Raw genomic sequence first — 25,007 nt, forward strand, 5'->3', positions numbered from 1 at the left:
CATGCATTCTCATGTGATACAAACAAAACGGGTACCAGCTCTTAAAAATAGTGCTATGTGGCGCCACTGGTGGTCAAAAACTCAACAGGCTGTCCTTAAAGTTGACTTATTTAAAGGTTCCCTGTGGAGATGTCAAGCTAGTGGCGCTAATAGCAATGCACCAACAAAAGCAGAGAAGAAGAACACTACAAGCCATGAATGTAAACAATGCAGGATTGAAAATACTTAAAGTCTGCTCAAAAATGTGTTTTTCTTCTTGGCTGTACAGTTGGATGTTTGAGCTCCAGTGTGCAGAATGATGTATGTGCAGAGTTTGACACTAGAAGGCTGTTTTTTTTTTACATTCATCTGCTGAAAGTGGAAAAGTTTCTCTGAGCTCACTGAAAATCCGATGTTAAGGGACGGGCCTACAAGCATGATTTCTGACATCACAAATAGTTTGGAGCCAGTCGTGATCCAGTATACAACTTATAGAAGTATGATATGGAAACTTTTTTGTTAAACCCTCAGCAGACTTTATGATGTGTGAACTTGATGCACCCATCACAAATTTGGGGGTCAAAAGGTCACTAGAGTGCATGTAGCTTTGTTTAGTATCACTCTACTGCTGTAGTAACGTTGCATAGAGGCAGGATAGTGCATGAAGAACCTCTGACGTCCCAAAGGACAACATCTAGGCAGCGTCTTTCATGATTTTTTTATATGTAATATTTTGTGTCTATTCATCTTCTTTAAAACCAAACTGTCCTCAAGATAACCACTTTGTCTCCCGCTCTCCAGGCTGCTGGGTTGTTTCTCAGACACTAAGAAGCTCGGTGCCACAGGCGTGTTCCCGTCGAACTCTCAGCCTTTCCAGAGGCTGCTGGAAGACGAGGCCGCTCCTGGAGGCTGTGCAGGAGAAAGCGTCTGTCCCACGCTCAAACACTGCAGCAAGCTCTTCATTTACCTGTACAAGATGGCCACAGACTCTTTTGACAGGTCAGTGGATTACAGGAACGAGGCATCATGATGTTTGAAGTATAGTGATTAACAATGATTATTTACGTTGTGTACAGCAAATCAAGCATGTGCATTTTACTGAATATACTACATGCACAGTGTGATCTTAGAGGCTAAAAACTGAATTGCAAACACCTGTAGCAGGAAATCTGTTCACACGTATGGCCGGCATATTTCATATGCATGTTGGAGTTTAGAGTCTGTTAGTAATGTGTATATCGTGCTACAAATAGGGCCAGAAGGGACAGATGCAATTGAAGCAGCCACGTGTTTCTGCAGAGGATTAGGAACTGGATTCTTTTAGCCTCCTTTGATTCTTAAAAGATCAGATTCTTCAATGCAAGATTCAGGATCCAATTCATTGAATCTGAGAGGAATTTTATTTTGAAAAACAACTCTGCCGTACAAACACAAGTGTTATCAAATGACCTGTTTCATCTAAACTGAAGCACAGTGAGCAGAGATGACTGAACCTTGAGGACGTATTTGTTCAAATTCTAATTACTTTTCTTGATATTATGATCAAATATTTGCGGTATAAAGTTAACTCAGCGCATCCTCTACAAACATAACTTGCAGCTGGTGTGAGAATCGGTATATGCGTATTTAACTGTTGAAGAAATAATAGTAATTCTCTGAAAATTAACTGCAAAATGTGTGTAACCAAGTGAAAACGTTCTTCATCGGTTCAGACGAGTCAGCAGCTTCTCTGTGGACTCGAAGTGTTGAAGCGGCTCCACAGCCGCGTTCGTGTTTACCTCCAGCATGTGTGTCTTCATCTGCGATAGCTAAGTCGGTCTCAGACATTTAATCAAGAGGCTCACTGTGGTTCTGAGTCAGCTGCGCAGCCTAATGGTGTTGCCATGACGCCAGAGTTACAGATTTTGACACAGGCGTGTACATTTTTTAATATTCAGACATGAGTTACCGCTGTGATACCGTGGAAATACATGACAAAGACATCAAGAAGACTGCAGGGGAAACATATTTTTGAAGTGGGTCGGGATTGAGTTGATTCTGTTCCCAGCTGATTGATTAGATTAAGAAACAAACTGCCTCTTCCTCCTCCTCCTCTTCTTCTTCTTCTTCTTCTGTTCCACCTGGGGGTTACAATCAAAAGAGAGAAACGTGTTTGCTGGAAGTATTAAACTCCCATCGAGTTAAACGCCAGTTTGCCGGCTCTATTAAACTTTAAATCCTCGGTCGCCGTGACGACACTAAATGCTCATGTACGGTTCTAGCTGGCGTCGTGCATGAGCTCCAGCTGTAGCTCTGTTTCTGTTTCCTGTCTGCTTTCCACTAACAGCTTCTTTCCCTTCTTTTCTTTCTTTCTCTTTTTCTTCCTCTTAACCTCTGGCGCTGTCTGGCTGTTCATCCTCGGTCTGGTCCATCTGCACGACTGCGTGTGTGTGTGGGCGTGTGTGTGTGTGTGTGTGTGTGTGCACATGGGTGTCTTTGTACTTGCGCTTTCATGTCTTACGCATGTTCACCCACATCTGTTTCTTTGTTTTTTTTGTGCGGATGTTTTTGTGAGTGTGTTTTTTTTTTAAATGTCTGCATGTGTGTGTGTCTGTGCACTTTCTTTTTTTGGCATTTGCGTATGTATGTCCGAATGTGTCTTCCTGTGTTTGTGTGTGTGTGTGAATGTGTGCACTGCCATGCAGTCGTGCGGAGCAGGTGCCTCCCTGCCTGACTCACGAGACCTCGCTGCCCTCGCCGTGGGGCACGCCAGCACTCGCCAGGAAGAGGTAGCTACAGCGCTCTGCCACTTTTCTCACCTTCATCACCTTCCTCTCCCATTTCCCTCACCTTCAGTCGACACTAAGAGTGCCCACTAGTGGCAAAATAACCACGAACTTTTCTCACTTTCATGCAAATCTTTTGGTAAATCATGAAAATGTGGTTAGAAATCCGAAAAAGGCTTCCTGATTAAAAAAAAACAACAAAAACAAACATACCCATGAGAAAAACGGAGTGAGAGTGAGAAGAAGTTGGGTTTTTTTGTCAGCTAATAATATCTTTAATTGGAGGTTTTTCATCTGATAATTAAAACAATGACGTATAACTCTGTCTTCAAACTGCTTGTTTTGTCCGACAAAGAGTCCAAACCTCAAAGTTTCAAATTACAAAGAGAAAGAACGCTGTACATTTGTTGGTTGCTGCTTTTCCTGGTCTTACTCACTACTAAATTGTGATGACAATTTGTCTTTATTCTGATGTTTTATAGACCAAACAATGTATTTTTTAATCAAACACTAAACTGGCTGATTACCTGATAATGAAAATGCTCATTTGAGAATCTGGGACCAAAGAAAGGTTGGTATGATTGCTGATAAATGACTAAAACATTAAACCGATAATCAAAATTGTAGTTCTTTTCTTATTGATTCTTATCATTTCAGCACTTAGTTTCCATTTCTCCCAAAGAAAAAAAAATAGCTTAACAAAAATACTGCATCTGTTTTTTTTTGAAGAATGACTTTGAGGAATGACTCAAAGCTATTTTTAGGCGTTAAGCTTCTGCACCTGTCCGCATGAGTCTGCTCTGACTCGGCTTCAGGACATAAAAGCTCTCCTTGTTAGTACTGTACAGTGGACAGTATCTCTGGGTTCAATTCCCTGATGGGAAGAAACTCTTTAGCTACGACTACAAACACACAAACTTGTACTTTTCTCTTATTGAAAGCTATAAGAAAGGGAGCATTTTTACTATAAACTTGATGATCTTTCTGGTGACGAAGAGACGGAGCAGCAATAAAAAAATTCAGTGGAAAATCAGCTCCATGTGACAAACCAAAATAAACTTTGATAAATAGTTTACAGAGACTAGACTATTCTTGTCACCACATCAGAGAAATAGATTTCTCTCTACTTTAATTGAAACAGTGTTTCACAGCTACTTTCAGGCAGAGAAAAGCAGACAGAATAACTCTCGGTATAAAGTTGGCATTTTTTCTTCTCAACAAATTCCTCCTCCCCCTCCTTTACTCCTCTCAGCTGAACCCAGACTCTTTGAATTTCATTTACTGAAGGAAAACAGTCAGTACATTTAAAATATACTTTACTGAGCTATATAACAGTCAAGGTGACACTTGGGGGGGGGGCTCCTCTTAGTAGTCTCACCTTCTGCCTGTCTGGATCAGCTCCAACAATGCATATTCATGAGGTAGACTAATCTGACAATTAGAGTAGATAAGGCTCTCGTCCTTGTTTCTGTACTTGACTATAATCTATTCTTTCTGCACATAATTGCTTTTTTCAAAAAATGCTATTTTTTTTTACATTTGTACCATCAGTTTCAACAAGCATTTGATTAAAAATGAGCTTGAATAAAATGGCAGCAATCAATGTTGGATTATCATGTGTTACAATGATTTCCAGACAACTAGATAAACATAAGATAGTGATATGATTGTGGCTTATTAATGCTTCCTGTAAACCAGGATAAAGGTAATTCTTGTACTGTTACACTGAGACGTTGATCTATTCACTATTCTATAATCATGAAGCCATCTAACAACTTTACTAGACCAAAACCCAGTTTTTAGGTGTAAATAAATGTCTGTTTAGTGAAGGTAAAAGTGCTTCTTTAGCTTGTGTGTGAAACATTAACAACCAAGTTCCTGCCCCACATCCAAACCCCTCCAGCACTTTATGCTGACAGCAGCTTTTCCAGCCCACCGTCTCTCCTGAGGGGGGTGGGGGGGATGGGGGGGGGATTTGCCGCTCTGTAATCCGCATCGCAGCAACAAGCCTATTTTGCCTAATTGCCCCAACAGCAGCCCCCCCCCCAGAAGATCTCCTTCTCTCCACTGTTTACACACGAGGAAGGCTCTGAAACCGTAGCCGACTGACACCTCGATCTCTGAAGCGTGAGGGACGCTGACTCATGTTAAATAAAGATGGAGTCAAAGTGTCGAACGCAGGACTTACATTCACTCAGTGATGTCATTATTTCACTTCTTTTCCAGCCACTTTCCTTATTTTTGCGAGCCAGTTACATATTTTACAGAAAAGTAGGACCTTCTAAAAAAAAAAGGTCGCTTGTATGGTTTGGAGAGTAAACAAAATATTTCCTATATTGTTTCACTGCAACATTTGTTTAATTTGCATTGTGAGGTTTGTTTTCTGCAAAGCACTTTGTAAACAAATATGTCTGTATGTATGATTTGAATAAACTGGACTTAACTAAATATGACTTTTTATTCTCGCTCTCTGTGCTCCCAGACATGGTTACTACGGGACGTCAGGACCCCCCGCCCCAGTCAAAGCCCTCACAGACCTGAAGCTCCACTTAGCCAACCCTTCCTCCCATCCTGCTTCCTCTTCGTCTTCGTCTGACATGGTTGTCATTCACCCGGGGGCCGTCCTGGCCATGCTGGACCTGCTGCCCTCCGTTTCCTCCGACAGCCAGCCGGAGGTGAGGAAACACAAGAAGGAAATGCGCCAACATGCACTTCCTGTTTAAGTGGGTTAAGGGGTTAAATGCAGGGCAGGAAACTTGTCAGTCGGACAAAGTGGTTTTGTCAACCAACCAGACAGTTTGTGCCAGACATGTATGTATCTACAAAAAAAGAGCATTTTCTGGGAAGTTTAATGAGAGCTCATTTGGCAAATCCTCTAAATTAAATACTTAAAAATTAACTTACTGACACAACTGTTCTGTAAAGCCAGTATAAAAGAATATGCTGAAGTTATCATTTCCCCCCCCTCCCTTCCCCTCCAGCATGCCCTCGACCTACAGCTGGCAGTGGCCAACATCCTCCAGCTCCTAGTGAACAGTGAGAGGAACCAGCAGGTCTTGTGCGAAGCCTGCCTCCATCAGCGGCTGTTGCAGCGCTGCAGTCAGGCCCTGGGTGATGAAGATCACCCGCTACACCCCCCGCTGCAGAGGATGTTTGAGAGGCTGGCCTCGCAGGCCCTGCAGCCGATGGCCCTCAGGTACTGGACGTGTCTTAAAAACACCTTATATTTTGACTTATCTGATGTACATTACCATAACTTTAACACAAAGCTACTATCTCAGTACTGCCCCCTCACTTTGTTAAATTGGTCCTGACTCTGAGGGGTTAAAACTCAAACTCCTGAGTACAGAGGTACAGAAGTAGTTGGTCAGGATGTGAACATTAACACAGATCACTCAAACCACACCATGTCTGAAGTTAATTTCACTTGTGATGGAGCAGGAGAGGAAAGAAGCTTTTTTTTTCCAACCATCATATTAAATATGCAGTTTAATGAACCTGCCAGATTCTTAAAATATAGATTTTCCAAAAAAATAGTTGGTTATGTGTTGAAATTGCTTAAGGGCAAAGGCACATAAGTGTTCATTTTAGTTAACTGGTGTTTAATTAAGCAAAAAAGCAAAGTGATTTAAAACAAACCCATAGCCAAGCTAGCAGCATCAGAAAACAAAATGGTTAAGTGGCTAAAAAACTGAGAAACATGACACTAAAGCACTAAAGCAGTTTTTGCCAGAGAAAATACCATGTTGTTACCTAAATGAAATGAGTTTATCCTTTCATTTAGGTAAGACATCTTAAGACTCAGAGGTTTTCAGGCTCAGCAGGACTTAGCTACTTAGCTTCAAGAAGCTGCTAACTGTATGCTAATAGCGCATGCTAATAGCGCATGCTGATATGCAACTGATAGCGTTCATGCGTATCAGAAACTATTGGATGTCAAAATACTGATGTTTAACGTGAAACATTTGGAGTTTTATTATGCTAACGCTTAGGATTGAACATTTAATGTTAGCTTAGTAGCATGCTAATATGCATACAATAATATCCAGCACCATGCTAGTATGTTTGCTAGCATGGTCACTTAGCATGGTAAACATTTAATGTGATCTATTGAGATATATACAGAGATGAGGTTTTTTTCCTCCAGTGACTGAAAAATTGTGTCTTGGCAGAATAATCTACTTTGACAGGTTTCAGCGTGTGAAGGAGGCTGCGCATGTAGACAAAACTGAGCAATTCTCATTTCCCGCTTGACTAGTTAAGTGAGATGGGAGATTGGGGTTGAGGAACCGGGTGGGGGGGCGGGGGGGGGGAGAAGTTATTTGACATGCACATGGTCGGTCCTTTTCATATGTAAATGCAGCCTCCCCTGCCTGATATTCTCTCCTCCCTAAATTGTGCTGGAGGTAAACATATCTGTAGCTGTCAGTCTTTTCTCCATCATCCTCCTCCTCCTTTTGCTCGGCTCAATCTTACGCTGCCAGTCTTCTTCTGTCACACCTCCTCCCTTCCCTTCATAATTCTCCTCTTGTGTTTTTTTTTTTTTTCCTCATTTCGTTTCTGCCTTTCCGATGTCAGCCAGCAGCGAATCTCCAGAGTGTTCCTGTCTCTCTGTCTGGTTAAAGCTGCTAGCGTCGCTCACTCAGCGCTCAGACAACTGCCACAAAACCATCACTGGGACACTTTGCATTCAAATCTCTCACATGCCAATCAACCTTATCATTGACTTTAAACAGACCAGCACATGTTGTTAACCACAGCTGTTGAAAAGCAGAAGTCAGCCCTACAATGTAACTGCTGACTGAACATATTGTATACAGTCAGGTGGATACTTTTTATCCTGAGTGCTTTACAGCTTCATGAGAACATGATCGGTGGCACTTCTGGAAATACTAGACCTGGCAGCGTGGGAGTCAGACCTCTTACTGAGCCTATACAGGCCTGAAGTTAATAAAAAATATTGTAAAACATACTTATCATTGATTTATTATTTTATTGTACCTTTAAATGTCTTTGGGTATCATGAAATGCTCATTATTACTGAGATAAATAGGCTACAAAACAGGAGAAATTAAAAATAAAGGCCTATTTCTAATGAAGATTGGTAATTTAACAATAACTATAATAAAATTAACAATAGTTGTCTTAATAAAAGATACTTTGGAGTTTTATTTGTCCTTTTATTTGTTTTTTCCCCTCAGTTTTCATGATTGTTTTTATATTTTGCATATAAAAACAATCACATGAGCTCCGGGAATATATATATATATATATATGTATATATATGTGTATATATATATATATGTATATATATGTGTGTATATATATATATATATATATATATATCCATTAAGTCTACAGTGTTGCCTCCTTCCTTTGAGATAATGTCCATTTTTTTGCAGTTTCTCAACATGTTTTAGTTTTTCCATCTATCTGTATCCACTGATCCATAGTTCAGTGTTAAAGCCTTTTCACAAACCACTTTATACTTTTTAGTTGTCGTGTTTTTATTGACATCCTGGTTTATCTTTTTTTTCCAGGGAGTTCTTGCGTCTGGGAAACCCTCTGAACTGTGGCGCGTGGGATAAGAAGCTACTGAAGCAGTACCGGGTCCACAAACCGAGCTCTCTCAGCTACGACGCGGAGATGAGAAGTAAGAATTTAACAACTCTCTGTTTCATGTTTGTTGATGATATTTAAGGATTCTTTATAATCAAAATAAATCAGCTTTAATTGTACTTCTGTACAGTTAGTTCCTATAGAGACACTTAGGGGTTACACTTCTTCCATAACATCTCAAACAATCACTTTGAAGCATCAAATATTGTTTAACTATGACGTAATACAATCCTATATATGTTTTAAACTTTAAATGATGGCAACACATTGAAAATAAAAAGTATCAGAATCCAGATGAAGCACAGCTGTTAAATGCTGTTGAGTTTATTTTGCAGTAACATTTTCATTTGAAGAAAAGTCTCTGGATATCTTACATAATTTTGTTAACTCCCAGTTTTGTTGGCAAAGTGGGGCTTCACCAGCAGTTGCCTCATCTTTTAGCTCCAGTACATCCCTCAAAGCTAACGCTAAATAACTGAGACATTCTCTAGTGGATAACAAAGTAATATAAATTGTATACAAACAGATGGAGGAATGAAAAAAATAAAAAAAACCTGGTAAAAGATCTGACAATGTATTTTTATCATTTCATTGAAGTTATTTGAAATAAAATAACAGCCTTGTTTACCACCGAAGAGTTTAGTTCACAGCAGTCCTGCAGTGCAGTCCTGAAATGATGTCATTTAGGAACCGTTCCCGTCTGCCACAGTGATACTAACTTCCTCCTGGGAGAAAGTTTTTTGCCCGGAAAAAAAAAAAAGCACATCAATCTTCTATCTTCACTCAGTCTGCGAGCTCATCGGGACCCTGAGTCCTCCGGTGAATGGGACCGTGATTGCAGGGGGATGAGCTTTCTGTCGCCGTTTAATTGGCAGTTGAGATTACTCGCGGTGGCTCGGCGGTCGAAAGCGAGCGGTTCTATAGGTTTACAAAAAAGGTTCACATGATTGCTATGTCAGTGGAAGGGATCTATATACAGTAAAGTATGTACAAGCCTCACATTTTAGCCACCGCAACTAAATTCCTCCTCAGGATCAGAATGTATCTCCACTTTTGATGCATACAAACATTTTTTTACATGCATTCATTTGTAAGCAAAACAACAAGTTGTCAGCTTGTAGAAAAGCAGTCTTCTAGTCTCTGATTAAAATCCAGTTGATGTGTAAACTCCCTGCCTGCAACTGTGAATCTAATGCTAATTGTTTGTTGTCTATTAGCAGCTGTTAATGTTTGTAAACTTCGGGCTCGTCAGCCGCACTAATTACTTATTGTGTCTCCTCTCAGCTGAGAATAGATATTAAGTCCCTACTAATTACTGCTCTTTACTAGCAGCCACCGTTAGGACACACAGCGCTATGTTTCTCTGTCTCTGAGAAGATCATCTAGTATGTTTTATTAGCCGCCGTCGCAGGATGTCGTAATTCTTGCTTTGAGCTCATTTGTTTTTTGTCCGATCTGCTTACTCTTAACAAATAGGAGAGGCCATCTATGATCTCAGCAGAAATATTCTACATTAGACCAGGACTGACTTGATTTACTGCTTCCTAATCAAGTAGAATCACAGCACATAACATCATCAGCTGGCCGGGACACTTCCAGTTGACGATGCATCTAAAAAATTTGAAGGAAAAACTGCCTGTCCTTTTTTTTTATATAAACATGCTGCTCTAGTGAGTTACATCTTCAGCCTAAAATGTTATCACATAACTTTTTTTGTGCAGTAGAGGCAGTAAACAAAGTATTGAGGTCTCATATCAGGAGATAATTAGTGCTACTAGTGATAATATATTAGGCAAACAGCAGGAAGGAAACAAAAAGAATAGAAATACATGAAGTTTTTGGCCTCATTTACATAACACAAGGGATTTTTATGCAAATCTCATCGCAAAAAATGCACCGGACTTGGAGCGAATGGTTTATATGCATATGTTTTTTGTTTAGAAAAAGAAATAACCCTGAACATTGGATAAAAACTGAAGCTTATGTGGTTCATTACCTTGGAAAAAGGTGCAAGAAGAGTCTAAGAATATGATTATTTCAGGAAGATGTTATAAATAATATGTAAGTTCTGTCTCTTTTTAATTTACGGTTGCTAAGCGATAGTTGCTTACAGTTGGATTCTCACGTCAGCACTGTGGTTGCAGTTTCTAAACTTAATCTAACCCCCGCTGGCTTCACAGACAGTATGACCATGTCCATGGAGGGCTTCGGTCCCGACAGCGTCTTCGCCACGCCGGCGGAGGACAACGGCCAGTACCGCATCAGCCGCAGCCTCGTGCGCTCTGCCGAGGGCAGCACCGTACCCCTCACCCGAGTCAAGTGCCTGGTGTCCATGACGACGCCCCATGACATCCGTCTGCACGGATCGGCCGTCACGCCCGCCTTCGTGGAGTTTGACACCTCGCTGGAAGGCTTCGGGTTAGTAGGAATGATTACTAAAAAAAAACGAGCTGCTGATGTTTGTAACTGCTGATTTTTGAGTGTTTACATCTGAGGTCTTCCAACAGTTTTTCTTACACAGTTCTACCTGTACTTGCTCAGGAAAAGAGCTCTGATCACATGCTGTTTTATCACATTCCTCATGTGAACTGCACTGCAAAGGAAGGAAATGTGTTCAGTGAGCAGTTTAGCCTGATCACAATGTTAGCCCCCCCCCCCCCGGTGCTACTTTCCAGCCTCTAGACAGCACTACAGCATCATGTGCTCCATGAAATGAGGTGGAAATGGTTTGTATTGCAAGTATTTATCTAATTCCTTCTTCTACTACTACTCCAGCCCTATAATAGATTGTATGGATGAACTTTTAATGCTGTATTATTTAATTTTATTTGACCACTTTGGGGCAGGTAGTGTACAGTGAGTTTATTGCTGCTGGAAACTGGGTTGATGACAGTATTTGTGGTGTAAAAGTGAAACAATGAGCTAAAAGAGGCTACAAAGCTCCGTAAAGATGAGGAAGACTGCAGCATTGGGCGATAACTCTGGTAAAAAAAACCACTGTGTCTACAGAAAGTGTAGCGTGAGCAGCACATTTAGCAGAGCATCAGCGGCAGCAAGTCCTCAATCTGTGTGTCTTACGCTGGAGGCGTTCAGGTACAGTGTTGAGCATAGGTCACCCACATTTTGGAAGCGCTCAGAGCCCAATACACAATGCAGTTACAGGCATAAACCAGAGGAAAATAGACTTAAAGCCTAAAAAACGCTGTGCAGACAGCTGTATTGATTAACATAAAAGCATAGTGTTCTGTTGGACGTGCATGAGACAGACAACTGAAACACTTTCTGTGTAGACACAAGGGATGTGCAGAGGGCCCAGTATTTGTATTTGTATTTGTATTTGTATCCAAAGTGGTAAAAGGTTTAAAAATCCTGTTTTTGTTTGTATTACCCTTTTAATTTTAGAAAATTAAAGTGTTACAATAAGTGTTCATGAAGTGTTCCCTTGGGAGCACTTCATTTGTGTCAGTAGTTCAGTAGTTTATCTCTGGGGAACACCCCCGAACTCTGGAAGTGATGCCCAAATTAGGAAATGTGCGTCATGTAGCGGGTGGATGTGACCGCCCTCGTTGAGACCTGCTGATAGACGTAACAGCGGAGCAGAGGAGAGACACTGAGATAATGATGTAATCGACCTGTGCGCTGGTATTTAACATGTTTTTTTTCTTCCCAAAACAAATAATTTTTGAATCATTTGTATGAAACAAACATTCGTAAAAAAAACCCCACTATTTGTGCTTTGCCGAATAACATATTTGTATTTGAGCACACCTCTAGTAGACACTTAGAGGATCTTAAAGAATAGTTATCCTCTATACTATGACAGAAGATATGAAATACATATAAATGGATGCAAGATGTGCATGTCCACTGTCTCCCTCTGAACTCCAGAAAAGAACTGGTCTTCATTATATTCTTTTAAAAAAAACCCAGTTGAATCATCAAAACTGCCAGCAACAGATGATTCTGTAAACTACTTTTCTCTAAATCTTTCTTTTTCCGGATCAATTTTCCTCACCAGTGACACACACCTCAGGGTACCGCATGTTATTTTTCCTCTGTAATGAAACAGGTTGTGTTTTTTTTTTTTTTTTTTTTATACCTTTCAGCAGCACCTGCAACCGTCTCAGCAGGAGGTTGTTATTCGCCTCCAGTTGTGGAAGCCGCGCATACAAATAGGCTTATTTTCCGCCTTTTTATGTCGTGATTGTGTGGTTTGTGGGTGCTGCTGACGGGGGTTCTGCCGCTTTACGCTGTATGTTAGCGGCACAGTGAGTGTCGGGGTCAGAGGACATGATGGCGTGTGGGATGTGACCTTGGTAAATCGCCCACACACACACACTCACACACACTTTTTTAGCAAAACATACATGGCACACGCTCACTTGTTACGGTGACACACGGTAAACAACTTTTAGAAGCTATGATATGTTTTATTCAACATTAATATTCATTAGAGGTTTAAGAAAACGGAAGATGTCTTGCAAAAGGTCATTGTAGATGTTTTTTTTGTCAGGTTAGTGGCAGAATGCCAAAGTTTAGTTCCTGTGATTACTTGACCAGCATTGAATTACTACTGTAGGTAAGTGTAGAGATGCTGAAAGGGAGGAATTATAGATTTTTAATGAACTATTCTTATTCTTTTTATTATTTCCAATGTTGCAGAATCTTTTATGTGTTCACTTTTTAACACAACACATCGGCTGCATCACATATCATTTGACGCACATGATCTGTAGCATCCCACACACACACACGCCAGAGTTGTCAGTTAGACAGAAGGAAGTAGTCATGGTACAGTGGCTGGGATGTGCCAATCTGCTGCTTTTCTGAAAGCTGGGAAATGGAACAGTAGCGTTTTCTTGATGCAGCTTCACCTTTTTTTTTTTTTTTTGGTGTCTTGACCCCATTAAGGTGTGTTCTGTGTGATTACACAGAAAACAATATATATATATATAGAGAGAGAGAGGTGTTTTTATGCTTTGCTGCTCCTGTAGTGTTGTTCTCTCCTTACAGTGCTGTTTGTTCTGGTAGGTTTGTTGTTGTTGTTGTTTTCTGCCCCAAATCTGGTTATTTTTTGATAATTTTTCTAAGCTTTAATGTTGACAGAGTGAATAAACAACACATCAAACAGTTAATACACTTAACTTAACTTAACTTCAATTACTTGCTTCTTCTGTAGCTTTCAACCACATCACATCTTCATCAGCAGATAGAATGAGCTCATTTCATCTCAGACGACATGTTGAAAGCCCTTGAAAAAAAACCCATCAAGTGGACCTTGAGTTAAGATTATTTAATCAAACTGCTACATACAAGGTCAAGTTTATTTATTTGTACTTTTCGTACGGTGCTCATAACTCAAGGTGCTGTTCACATAAGAAAAACATTCAAATACATTAAAAACAGAGGTTGTATTTTTATTTTCTGCTGGTAAAGAGCTCCAGATGTTTGGTGTGTAAGCAGTGAAGGCTGCGTAGTTAAAATGTTATTCTGCCTTTTCACAAACAATCAATGATAACAGATCACAATCAATTCTCTACAGATTTTCAGGGGTGCCTGAAGCATAATGTGAAAGTCAGCTCCTCTTACTTATAGATATACAGGTTTATCTTCTTATAGTCGACAGACACCAGTGAAAGAACATCTGTGAGATTCATGGATTTCATCTTTAAATCCACAAGATCAATCAGCGAGTTCAGCCACCTTTGACTTATTGCTTTTTTTTTACGCCCCCCCCACACCCACCAGTTAACATACTCCGCGGTTCATAATTTGGCGAGAATCGCTGTTTCCTTCACCCACCCGCCCGCCCGAACCCATGTGACTCGTCACAGCGGCCGCATCAGAATAGAACATGGAGTTTCTCCTGAAAACACAGCAAAGCAGCAGCAGCAGCAGCAGCAGCAGAGAGGCTTTGGCCCACTTTCTGCTCAGCATAAACAGAGGAGCGCGCACACACACACACACACACACACACACACACACACACACACACACAGAGAGAGTACCCCTCCTTCCCCTTCCATCTGTCAACATGAAATATTGATGCCCCTCCTGCTATTAAGAATCACACACACACACACACACACACACACACATACACCTACCCACTGTATATGTCATGCGCAACATGCTTACACACACACACACGGATACACACACACACACACACCCAGCCAGCCGTCTCACAAGGGGCTAGGAAGATGGGTGGATGGGGCTTTTTTTTTTTTTTTTTTTTTTTGGTAAGAATTAAAAAACTGCATCTCTTTCTGACTTGGAAAAGAAAAAAATTAGCATGACAAGCTGCTGAAATCCCTTGAGTGTTTTTTTTGTTGTTTTTTTTTTAAAACCCCATCAAGATGATGACTAATGGGGAGGGGGGGAAAGACAGCATACATGTCGTTATTCTGAAGCAGCAGGGTAGCTTTCTTGTTATTTAGACAGACTGTTAAACAGAGGACCGGAGTGTTTACCCTTGAGAAGTGTCATTGAATCCTTGCCAGTACCGGAGACGCTGTCATGTAGCAGACCCTGACCTCTGACCTCCCTGTTGATGATAATAATAATCAGGTCATTTTTGGGTTGAAGCTGTGTCCAAACTCCTAATTTATAAAGAGCTAATTAAATGATCTTGTAATAAGAGGGTTTTTTTTTATATATATATATGGCTGCAACTATCATTTAATCTAGTCTGTGGTATCAATCAATCAGTTTCCCACAGTGTTTTTGCCCCTCGTACATTTTTTTGAGGTCTCGACGAAAAAAACAAGGCAAAACAAATTCCCACATTCATTTCCCAGAGTCTCAGTCAGTGATCTTTGATGAGAGAGGAGGAAAAAATGGCACCTTCAGCGAGAGGCGGTGAGTCAGCAGAACACGACGCCGACTCACAAGTCGAATTCTCTGCAATTTTGTGGAATAATTATCGGTCTTTGTGTGCTGTCCTTGAAAGACTGAATAACACCGCATAAACACACACAGCCTTAAATGTGTATCTAACAAAATAATAGTCTAGCATGTTAGCAGAAAGCTTACTGGGGACTTCAACCTTTTATATTTTATATCTCAATGCAATCACCACCTTGTGTTATGCAGTTAATTGTGATATTATCATCAATACTAACCTAAAGGGGTGCAGCCGACTGAGAACGAGCAGATTCCTTTTGAAAATACCAGCCTGGATGTATGCTTTCATCCCACCTCTATCCTGCTTTCATACATAATTAATCCCTGAGTATTAAGCAGTTGACATTTCCATATTATAATACAAAGCCCCCTGTGTCTCACAGCGTCTGAATCACCAGACTGTTCTTTGAAAGTTGGGATGAACTTTTCCTCTAGTTTATCTCAGGGATGGAAGCAGACTGCAGCAGTGATACTTGTACAATAACTACATCTGTAAGCTGACGACACGCTCTGTGTCTGTAACAGATGTTTCCCCTAAGTGCTGAGTAAAAAAAAGCCATTAATCTGTCTTCTGTCGTCCTGCGTAGGTGTCTGTTTCTACCCAGCCTGGCGCCCCACAACGCTCCCACCAACAACACCAACGCCTCCGGTGTCAGCGATGGAGCAGTGCTGAGCGGGATGGGTACAGGTAAAAACAGAGTGTTTTTCATTGGAATAGGTTATATTTTACTGAGAAAAAAATAACGACGAGTGTGTTTGTGGTAGAGATTGCAGACGTAGAGACATTCAATCTGCAAAAATGTAATCATGGATCATGCACACAAAGCTAAATTCATTTGTGTTTCATCACAAAATAGGTGGTGGTGGAAGCTTGGTGATGTAGTGACTGCTAGCAGGGCTAGCTGGGGAGCTACTGTAGCTGCCGAGCTGACCGGTAATATGTTAACCGGTTGGGAACACATTAGCGTGTTAGCCAGCAACAAGCTGGTAGCTGGCTTGCTAACCGGTAGTTTGCATGCCAACTAGCTTCCTCTATTTTGGACTCCCTCACTCTCATTTCCCTCAACTTCAACCACAAGTTTTAGCTTGATTGCCACCGAGGAGGAATTTTCTTGCACTCACGTGAAACAAGGAACACACACAGATTTAAATATAAAATACATAAAACATACAATGAAAATATGTAAAAACAAATCCCACCAGCTAAGCTCACATAAAGCCATGAACACCAGGTGACACATATCATTAAACCGAAGTACATCTAGACATCTTCATCCAGCCTCAGTGGCTAAAACATGGACACTGTCCCCACTGATTGTAAACGAGAGGCTCATCATCAGTTGACTCATCACAGTTGACCAAAGTTGAATTTTTCTTGAAAGCTCTCAACTGATTATTGTAATTCTATCGAAATTTACTAATTCTGTGTGACTGGGCCCTCAGTCATAAAGTCAGGCTTCGGCTAATTTGTCACCTGTACACAAAAATAAACAAAGTTTAGTTGAGACATAAAACTCAATGAAATAACTACAGTAATTTAACTTCTAAACTTGTTTTTTTAAATTCAATTTTATTTATATAGCGTTAAATCATAACAGAAGTTACCTCAGGGCACTTTTCACATAGAGCAGAGACCCAAAAATCCCCCCATGAACAAGCAAGGAAAAAATTCCCTTACAGCATAATATGTTAAATAATAACAAAAATAGAGAAGTAAAACTAGACACAACCAAAATATACCACATAAAATTGTAAACAAGTATATTGAATCAGTTTCTATCACTGACATGATGTTGAGGTGCTGTTTCGTTGGATTAGATGGAAACTAACACAACGACAAGATGACACATTTGTTTTATTTTATTACTTTCTATGCAAAGCATGTAAACATGTTTGTCACTAAACTAGACAACGTTTAACCGGCTGATTTATTTCAGCTTTTCATTGCCTTTTAAAAAGCGGAGGCCGTTGCATAACAATTGCAAAGTATTTTAATATCTTTGTGGGATTTTAACCACAAATTAACAGCCAGTCTCTGGTGCATTTTATTTTGTCACTTTTCCCGATGAGTTTGGCAGACAACAAACTGTTTGTTAGAAGTTTGTTTTTTTGCCTCCAGTGTACAAAAATAGCACAAAAATATTTCTTCCTGCTGCACTGCCTCAGGATCATCCCACCTGTTATTAATCTTTACCCAGTGAAGCACACACATATAACACATGATCTCCCTCTTTGAACATATATACACAAAAACTCTCGCACCACATTGTGTCCCAATTTTTTGTTTTAACCACATTGAGTCATTGTGTTGACTTGTTACATCTGTATTTATGCATCCCCATCCTCCTCCTTTGAATTTAATATCCTTTTGTTTTCCCCAGTTCACTTCTTGTTTTTCATCTTGATTCTCACTTTTTCTCCTTTTTGGGGTACTATGTTTTGTTTTTTTTTAACCTCACAGGATTTCTTCATCCCTCCCCCCTCCTCATGGCACCCAGATTTATATCTGCTGTTTCAAAACCTCGTCTTTCCTCGAGCCTTTACTTTATCGTCGACTCTGGTTATGTAGTGCGTTATAAAAACAAATCTGTTTGTTATAAAGCACCTCACATAGAAAATGGCTTTCCTGGACCTGAAGGCGGAGATAATCTGTGACGTTATGGTTGATTTTTCTAGTCTGTAGCTTCATTTAGTATTTATGAAGCGCGGTTAGACTCCTCTCCTCTCTCCATACACTCATACATTACGATCACTCCTCTATATCTGTTTACCTATTCATCTGCTCTTTCTTTACTCATCCGCCCCACGCCGTCCTCCTCTTGTCTTCTCCATCCAGTCACCCAGCACTATTTATAGACCTCGCTCTCTTTCCTGCCCCTCATTTGTTCCTTTCTTTCTTTTCCTTTCCTTCTTCCTTTCTCTTCTGTCCTTTTTTTTTATTGCTTATCTCAACCTCAGATCCTCGCCGCCCGCTTTTCTTCCTCTTCCTTGTTCCCAATTGTTTTTTTTTTCCTCTTTCATCCCCCCCCCTCCCACCCTCCCATCTTTCTCTCTATTCCCTTTGTCACTTTTCTCCCCCTCCTCTTTGCCTCATTTATCTTAGTCCTCCCCTCCTTTCTCCTTTCCCCTGCTTCCTTGTCCTCTCCCAATCTTATGGGCTGACCCATATCCTTGGATGACATCATCAAGAAGCTCATTTATCAAAATATCCTCAGTCTGCTCAGGAACTCATTGCACCTCTGTTGTATCAACCGTTTATCTTGTGTTTTTGTACCTAAAGCGAAGCCTCAAACCAGTTTTCATCACCGTCTCTTTGTTCCACTGCAGTTTTTCCTGCAACGTTTATAGATTTTTTTATTTTTTCTAATCTATGTCCCAAGAGTTCATAGTCAGCTTCACAAATAAGAAGTAATGTAATGGTACCATTTGGCTTGCATTTAAGCTTGTAGTTACGTCTGTCCTTCAGTAAGGCCTAATAGAAAAATCAATGGCAGTTCATCTGGCTCAGAGCAGATGGTCGAGTGCCAGCAGACAATGAGTTATGGTACTCTGGCCAATTTTAATTTGGTCCAGTCTGATAACCTGTTGAGTGACAGTCTGATCCTGATGAACTGGTGGTTCAAAGGCTCAGCTCTGACTTCATGTTTTGGCAGCTTAGTCCGACATAGTTTGTCTTATTTTGACTGTTTTTTGATTATAGAACAACACATCGTCTGTCTAATTCTGCTCCTAAAGCAGCGTAGGGCTTTTACACTCAACATAATCATTTGTATTGCAGCTGCAATTGAGTCTCTATAAATAAACTTGACTCTGAAGTGAAATGATACAATGAGAAGCCAGAAAAATGAGGAAGGAAAAGAAAATATGACCCATTTATAGAGGGGAGATAATACAACCCAAGGGGCTGACTGGTGTTCTTCACCTTAAAAGAAAAATATACATTGCACACTTGTCTTTACATTTCGCCGCTAACTGTGTGTTCAGCGGGAGTCTGGTGTTGAGTGATGGGAAACATTAACAGTTTGAGTCAAGCATAGAGGCCGTATTACGCGTAGCTCGGAAAATAGCGATATGGGGGCACTGAATTTGATGAATATAGACGACCGCCTCGCCTCTAAAACAACCAACCGACAGTTGCTTTCTGTGAATTTATCTCCAGCAGGAGGAGACGGTGAAGAAGAGAGCGAATGAAAGAGAGATTCAGTGTCTCTTTGTGGTCTGATAAACAGTAAACTCATCAAATTCATTGCCCCCAAATCGCTATTTTCCAAGCTTCAGATAATACAGCCTCTACGCTTGACTCAAACTGGTAACGTTTCCCATTACTCAACACCAGACAACCCACTGAACATACAGTCAGGAAATAGCAGGCTAGCGGCATGTACAGTCGATCTATACGCTCTGATGTGATCAACCAATAGTGACCCTGCAAATGACAGCCCCCCCCTCATTTACATAATGAAGCAGAAATGCATAAAAAAATGTAAAAAGAAAACACAGAGATAAATAAGTTTGGGGAAATAAATGGGGGAGAATGCAAAGAGAACATAATAGATAAATAAATGTAAAAATTAATAAATAAAATGGAAAATTAAGTGAGAAAGTAAATAAATAGGGTCAAATTAAAACAGAAATATCAATTTATGTCACACTTTATCAATTATTTAATGCCTATGTTTACTTTTAATATCATTTTTGGTGCATTTAATGGTATATTAATTTATTTATTGAGTCTTTCTTTATTTTATTTATTTTTGGCAGTTTTTGTCCTCCATAGGTATCAGCAAACTGTGCTGTACAATCTGTACACAGTTCCTGCTCCATATTTCATATACTTTAATATCTAATATGTGCTGGCAGCAGCGAGACAAGAGTAAACATGTAGTCATTCCACTAATGACAATTTCTGTATCACTCTGTAAATAAATGAATGTCTCTCAGGGATTTTTTTTCTCCAGTACTCTAAATGGTTGAAACCCAATATGGTGTTCACTGATGATCCTGAAGGCATATTTGTGAAGTGTGTGTGTCCTATTTTCCAGTATTACAATGTGCAAGATTTATAAGTAGTGGTAGATATCACCTCATTCCAGTCAGTATGTGTTATTTTAAAAATATGAGGAAGCAAAGTTGAGGAAGATGCATCATCTGAGCAGACCACAGTTTCCTCCACTGTGACGAAAAGCAGAATAATCTGAAAGAAAATATCTGACGTGCTCCCCCTTTCACCTCGTTCTCTCCCACCTTTGCCCTTGCCTCCCTTTTTTTCCATCTCTCCAGGGGAGCGCTTGTTTCCTCCTCCGTCAGGCCTGAGCTACTCCACCTGGTTCTGCGTGGAGCGTTTCAGCGCGGCTTCTCAGGCTCACCCGGTGCGTCTGTTGACGGTGGTCCGTCGGGCCACCTCCTCCGAGCAGCACTACGTCTGCCTGGCTGTGGTGCTGTCGGCCAAAGACCGCTCGCTCACCGTCTCCACCAAGGAGGAGCTGCTGCAGACCTACTGTGAGTACAACACAGTAGAAGTTTAATCATTTTCACAGACCGAATGGAGTGAAATCAACATGTTCATATAACTCTGAGCCATTAAAATGTTTAGTATGTTTGTGTAAACGTGACAAACAATCACAGTTTGGCTTTTGAATGGTTTGGTCCAGTCCATGTTGTAAATTTTGGAACATTTTAGTACATTTCAACCAAGAAATTAATGCTCTCAGCATGTATTTTAATGTAAAAACTGTTTATATTTTGTGTTTAAAGTGTGCATTTTGTTAAGATGATGCCTTGTTAGTATTGTTTGGGTGGAGGCAGAGTAAGGGTGGTACACTGTGAGATTTATGTAGATGTGTAGGAGGCTGTCCCTTGTGGGATCTCAGTCAGTAACCCAGAGTTAATGTTTTTACTTCTGTCAAAGCCCTCTGACTCATCGATATCGCCTCTCTGTCCCTCCCCCCATCAAGCAGCGGACGAGTCGAGTGAAGAAGCCTCCTTCTATGAGATCCTGCCCTGCTGCGCTCGTTTCCGCTGCGGCGAGCTCATCGCTGAGGGCCAGTGGCACCACCTGGTGCTGGTCATGAGCAAAGGCATGCTGAAGAACAGCATGGCCACACTGTACATCGACGGCCAACTGATCAACACCGTCAAGGTAATGTTATAGACCGGATGATATCTGATGATATGATGATATACACTGTATGCTCTGATGTTTCTGGAAAAGTCTTCCTCAGCAGTTTGCTGGACTGAGCAGTTAATGGATAATGACAGACACATTGTTTCCAGTGTGTAGCAGATATCACAATGCAACTAAAATTGTTCATAGGTTTCCTCCTGTTAATATGAAAGCTTACTGTATTAGTTACTCATGCATAGTTGTGTACAGTTATGGATGTATGTACAGTATGTATGTGTTAGTTTATGTTTCCAAATTAGGTTAAATTAGGTTATTAATGACCCATTAGTCTATTAGATATGACAAATTGTGAAAAATTGCGAATTTCAAGTTCCCATTCTCATCCTACTGTCAATATTTGGTCTCAAAGATGTCAAAAAAGAAACAAAAATTCAAGGTTACAGCTTCAAACGTCTTGTTTTGTTGTTGACTAAAAGTCCAGAACCCAAAGATATTAAATTTATAATAATATAAAACAGAGAAAAAAACATTTAGGAAGCTGGAACCAGAACATGTTTGTGATTTTTTACTTGATAAATGTTCGATCAATTATGAAAATTGTTGTCCATTAATTCTCTTTTTGAATCGATTGTCCAATTGATTATTTAATTAATCATTTCATCATTGTCCTAAACGTACATCCCCTCTCAGAGAGGATTTGTTCAGAATATGCTGATGTGCATCCTTTTCTCATTATCAAGTAATGTAGATGTACAGATAGACACAAAGAGAAGATATCTGACTGTGTGTCATTATCATCTCACATATACTAAAATCTAATTTTAAGGATGGCTACTGTCTTTATAAAGCAGCAGAGAGTGAAGCTGTTATTGCTCTCAATTTAAGTCCCTGGATGGAACTACGATGTTATGTTATTGATAATAACATTAGCAAGTAAATAGCTATGATTATTAGCTGGAACCTTAGTCCTGAACAGATGGGGAATAGCACATAAGCTGCAGCAATGACCACTATTCTGATGATAAAGAATCACAAATAAACAGTGAGCCCGGCTGTAAACAGCAGTCTGGCAGCGCCACAGTCAGCAGACTGTGATGTGGCTTGTGGTTTAGCGACTTCAGATTCTCCTGAGATAAGACCAGCAGAGCAGCGAAAACGAGTCGACAGACCGCAAGTCTCAGCTTCCTCTCAGCAGCACCGATAACAACGGTTTCATTTCCCGCTGACGTCCACACTCAGGAAACACAGCGGTAGCCGTGTGTGTCTGTGTGCATGTTGGAGTTTCCTTGTGGTTTTTTTTTTTCACCCCCCTTGTGAATTAGTGTCTGCAAAGTTCACAGTCACCCCTTAGTTGTTCTTCAAACTGCAGTCTAAAAAAAAAAAATCAATAATAAGCAATTATCCAGTCATAAAAAAATCTGACAACATTGATTGATTGTGTGAATATAAGGTGCAGCTTTCATAGCCTCATGTGCACTCAGGGATCATTTCAGGGCGTACCTGTAAATAAATCACTCACCTGCATCGCTGCTTCTCTCCTCCCTCTCCTCCAGCTTCACTACATCCACAGTGCACCGGGCGGCTCCGGATCCACCAACCCTCCCGTGGTGAGCACGGTGTACGGGTACGTCGGGACGCCGCCGGCCCAGCGCCAGCTCTCCACCCTGGTGTGGCGTCTGGGGCCCAGCCACTTCCTGGAGGAGGTCCTGCCTGCCACCAGCGTCGCCGCCATCTATGAACTGGGACCCAACTATGTGGGAAGCTTCCAGGCCGTATACCTGCCCTGTGAGTGGTTCTTCCTGATCTCACCGTCCAGTCCGGGAGATGATTTTTTACCAGATGCCCCTCTTATGCTCCCCTTTTTTTTCTCACTTTATCCCTTCCATCTGTCTTTCTACCGTCCCAGGTAAAGACTCCAAGACAGAGGTTGCCCCTCCCTCCGCAGTGGCTTTGGTACCAGAGGAGAAGGTGTCGTTCAGCCTCTACGCTCTCTCTGTCTCAACTCTCACCGTGGCCAAGATCAGAAAAGTCTACAACAAACTGGACAGCAAGGCCATCGCCAAACAGGTCAGACACACCGCAGCGACATGCAGGTCTCAGTTAAAGCAGATTAAGTGGCAGGCTGCTTGTACTCTAATGCACACTGTTTTTAAAACATGCATTACATGATCTTAGAGAGGTTGACAATAAATCACTTATTTTATTAAAACCACTGTGTGTAGACTTTAAAAAATTCCCAACTTTGGCTGTTTTTCAACAAGAACACAAACTTCCCCTACAGTGACACCAACAACAACTCCTGTGTCTTCACAACACAAACCCCCCGACTTCCTCCTAATATATGATAACACTCTTATACAAGCAGTTATTTGGCCAACTGAGTATGATGCGAACAGTACGAGAACACTTTATGAGTACATATGTATGGATGCCATGCATCGCTATGTACAGTATTAATACATGGAACATAACATCGGCCCCTCTCAGTATTAATACCAAACAGACACAGCAATGCATGCAGCAGCTGTTGAGATTCATGGGTGGGTACCGAGATAAATGTGCCAATTTTCACTGGGATTTTTCTACATACAAAAACAAAACAAAACAAAAAACCCATCATGGTGGCTTTAAAATTGTAGGATGAGGAGGAAGTTTCCAATACAGAGTTACAAAAACTTCTTGTGGCTCCAATCTTTACAGTAGTTGTTGTTCATCTGACTAACATTGAAGACATAATTGACATCAGTAGTAACAGTGAATGCAGGGAAACTGTCCTGTCTTCTCCAAAGTGTAAATAAACGTGTATATCCGAGCCGTTGTTTTCACTAACACATTAACATTTTCTTGAACAGCAGTGAGTGATCTCCCTGTTAGGAAAAAGCTGGAGCCTGACTGAGCAGGGAGCGCTGGAGTGTTGGTTTACTGAATTGCATTACATCATGCCAGACTGATGTAATTGACTAAAAAAAAAAAAACCTGCTCCTCTTTCCCTCGGCCACAGTGCAGAGCGCCGTGCAGTTTTCAGTGCAGACATTTTGCAAGATTGCAAAGTTTGCAGAGCAAAACGATTTATATCTTAAATAATAAATACACATAAAAAAAAAAACTGTGGAGGTTTTTGCTGCTGCTCACTCTCTATTTATAACACACACACATGCAGGTGGTGTGCAAAGGTCAAACTCCTTCCTTAATAAAAAAAATAGTCAATCTACTCGCACGGATGTTCATTCACATACACACATCCTATTATCTCACCAAAAGTGTGTGTGTGTGTGTGTGTGTGTGTCCTTATCTCTCTCCTCCCACCTGTCAAGTTATTTCCCAGCCTGCTCGGCTCTCCCTGCTAAGCCTCGGCCCACGGCGACTCGCGGGAAGAAAACGGAAACAAAAAAGTGCAGAGGCAGCATTCCTGCTACAGCCGAGGCCGTCATAGGATAGGAGGAGGGTGTTTTAGTAGCAGTGGTTAAGAGAATACAAACATAGTTTTTTATTGTTAAAGTAAACATGGTGACATAATATTCTTTTCTGTCTAAACAAAGCAAAGAAAGAGCTGTCAGCAATAAATTCTAAATAAATGTCCTTGAAACAACCACATCCATAACAAGCAGAAATCA

The 25,007-nt window shown here is 40.7% G+C and overlaps 1 protein-coding gene across 6 annotated transcripts in view; it reads left to right on the forward strand.

Annotated features, from left to right (window-relative positions):
• wdfy3 (WD repeat and FYVE domain containing 3) overlaps positions 1 to 25,007 on the forward strand; it is a 106,281-nt gene that overhangs the window by 44,177 nt on the left and 37,097 nt on the right. For 3 of the 6 annotated variants that reach the window (XM_067572176.1, XM_067572192.1, XM_067572201.1), the window contains exons 13-23: positions 781 to 978; positions 2,664 to 2,747; positions 5,227 to 5,419; positions 5,726 to 5,940; positions 8,285 to 8,397; positions 10,544 to 10,781; positions 15,857 to 15,957; positions 20,550 to 20,768; positions 21,224 to 21,408; positions 22,947 to 23,178; positions 23,300 to 23,460. In XM_067572176.1, coding sequence (XP_067428277.1) covers positions 781 to 978; positions 2,664 to 2,747; positions 5,227 to 5,419; positions 5,726 to 5,940; positions 8,285 to 8,397; positions 10,544 to 10,781; positions 15,857 to 15,957; positions 20,550 to 20,768; positions 21,224 to 21,408; positions 22,947 to 23,178; positions 23,300 to 23,460 — 1,939 coding nt within the window. The remainder of the gene's footprint in view (positions 1 to 780; positions 979 to 2,663; positions 2,748 to 5,226; positions 5,420 to 5,725; positions 5,941 to 8,284; positions 8,398 to 10,543; positions 10,782 to 15,856; positions 15,958 to 20,549; positions 20,769 to 21,223; positions 21,409 to 22,946; positions 23,179 to 23,299; positions 23,461 to 25,007) is intronic. The other 3 variants (XM_067572185.1, XM_067572212.1, XM_067572208.1) reach the window with 2 other exon arrangements.

This window comes from Thunnus thynnus, chromosome 2, assembly GCF_963924715.1.
Source record: "Thunnus thynnus chromosome 2, fThuThy2.1, whole genome shotgun sequence".
Classification (NCBI taxonomy): domain Eukaryota; kingdom Metazoa; phylum Chordata; class Actinopteri; order Scombriformes; family Scombridae; genus Thunnus; species Thunnus thynnus.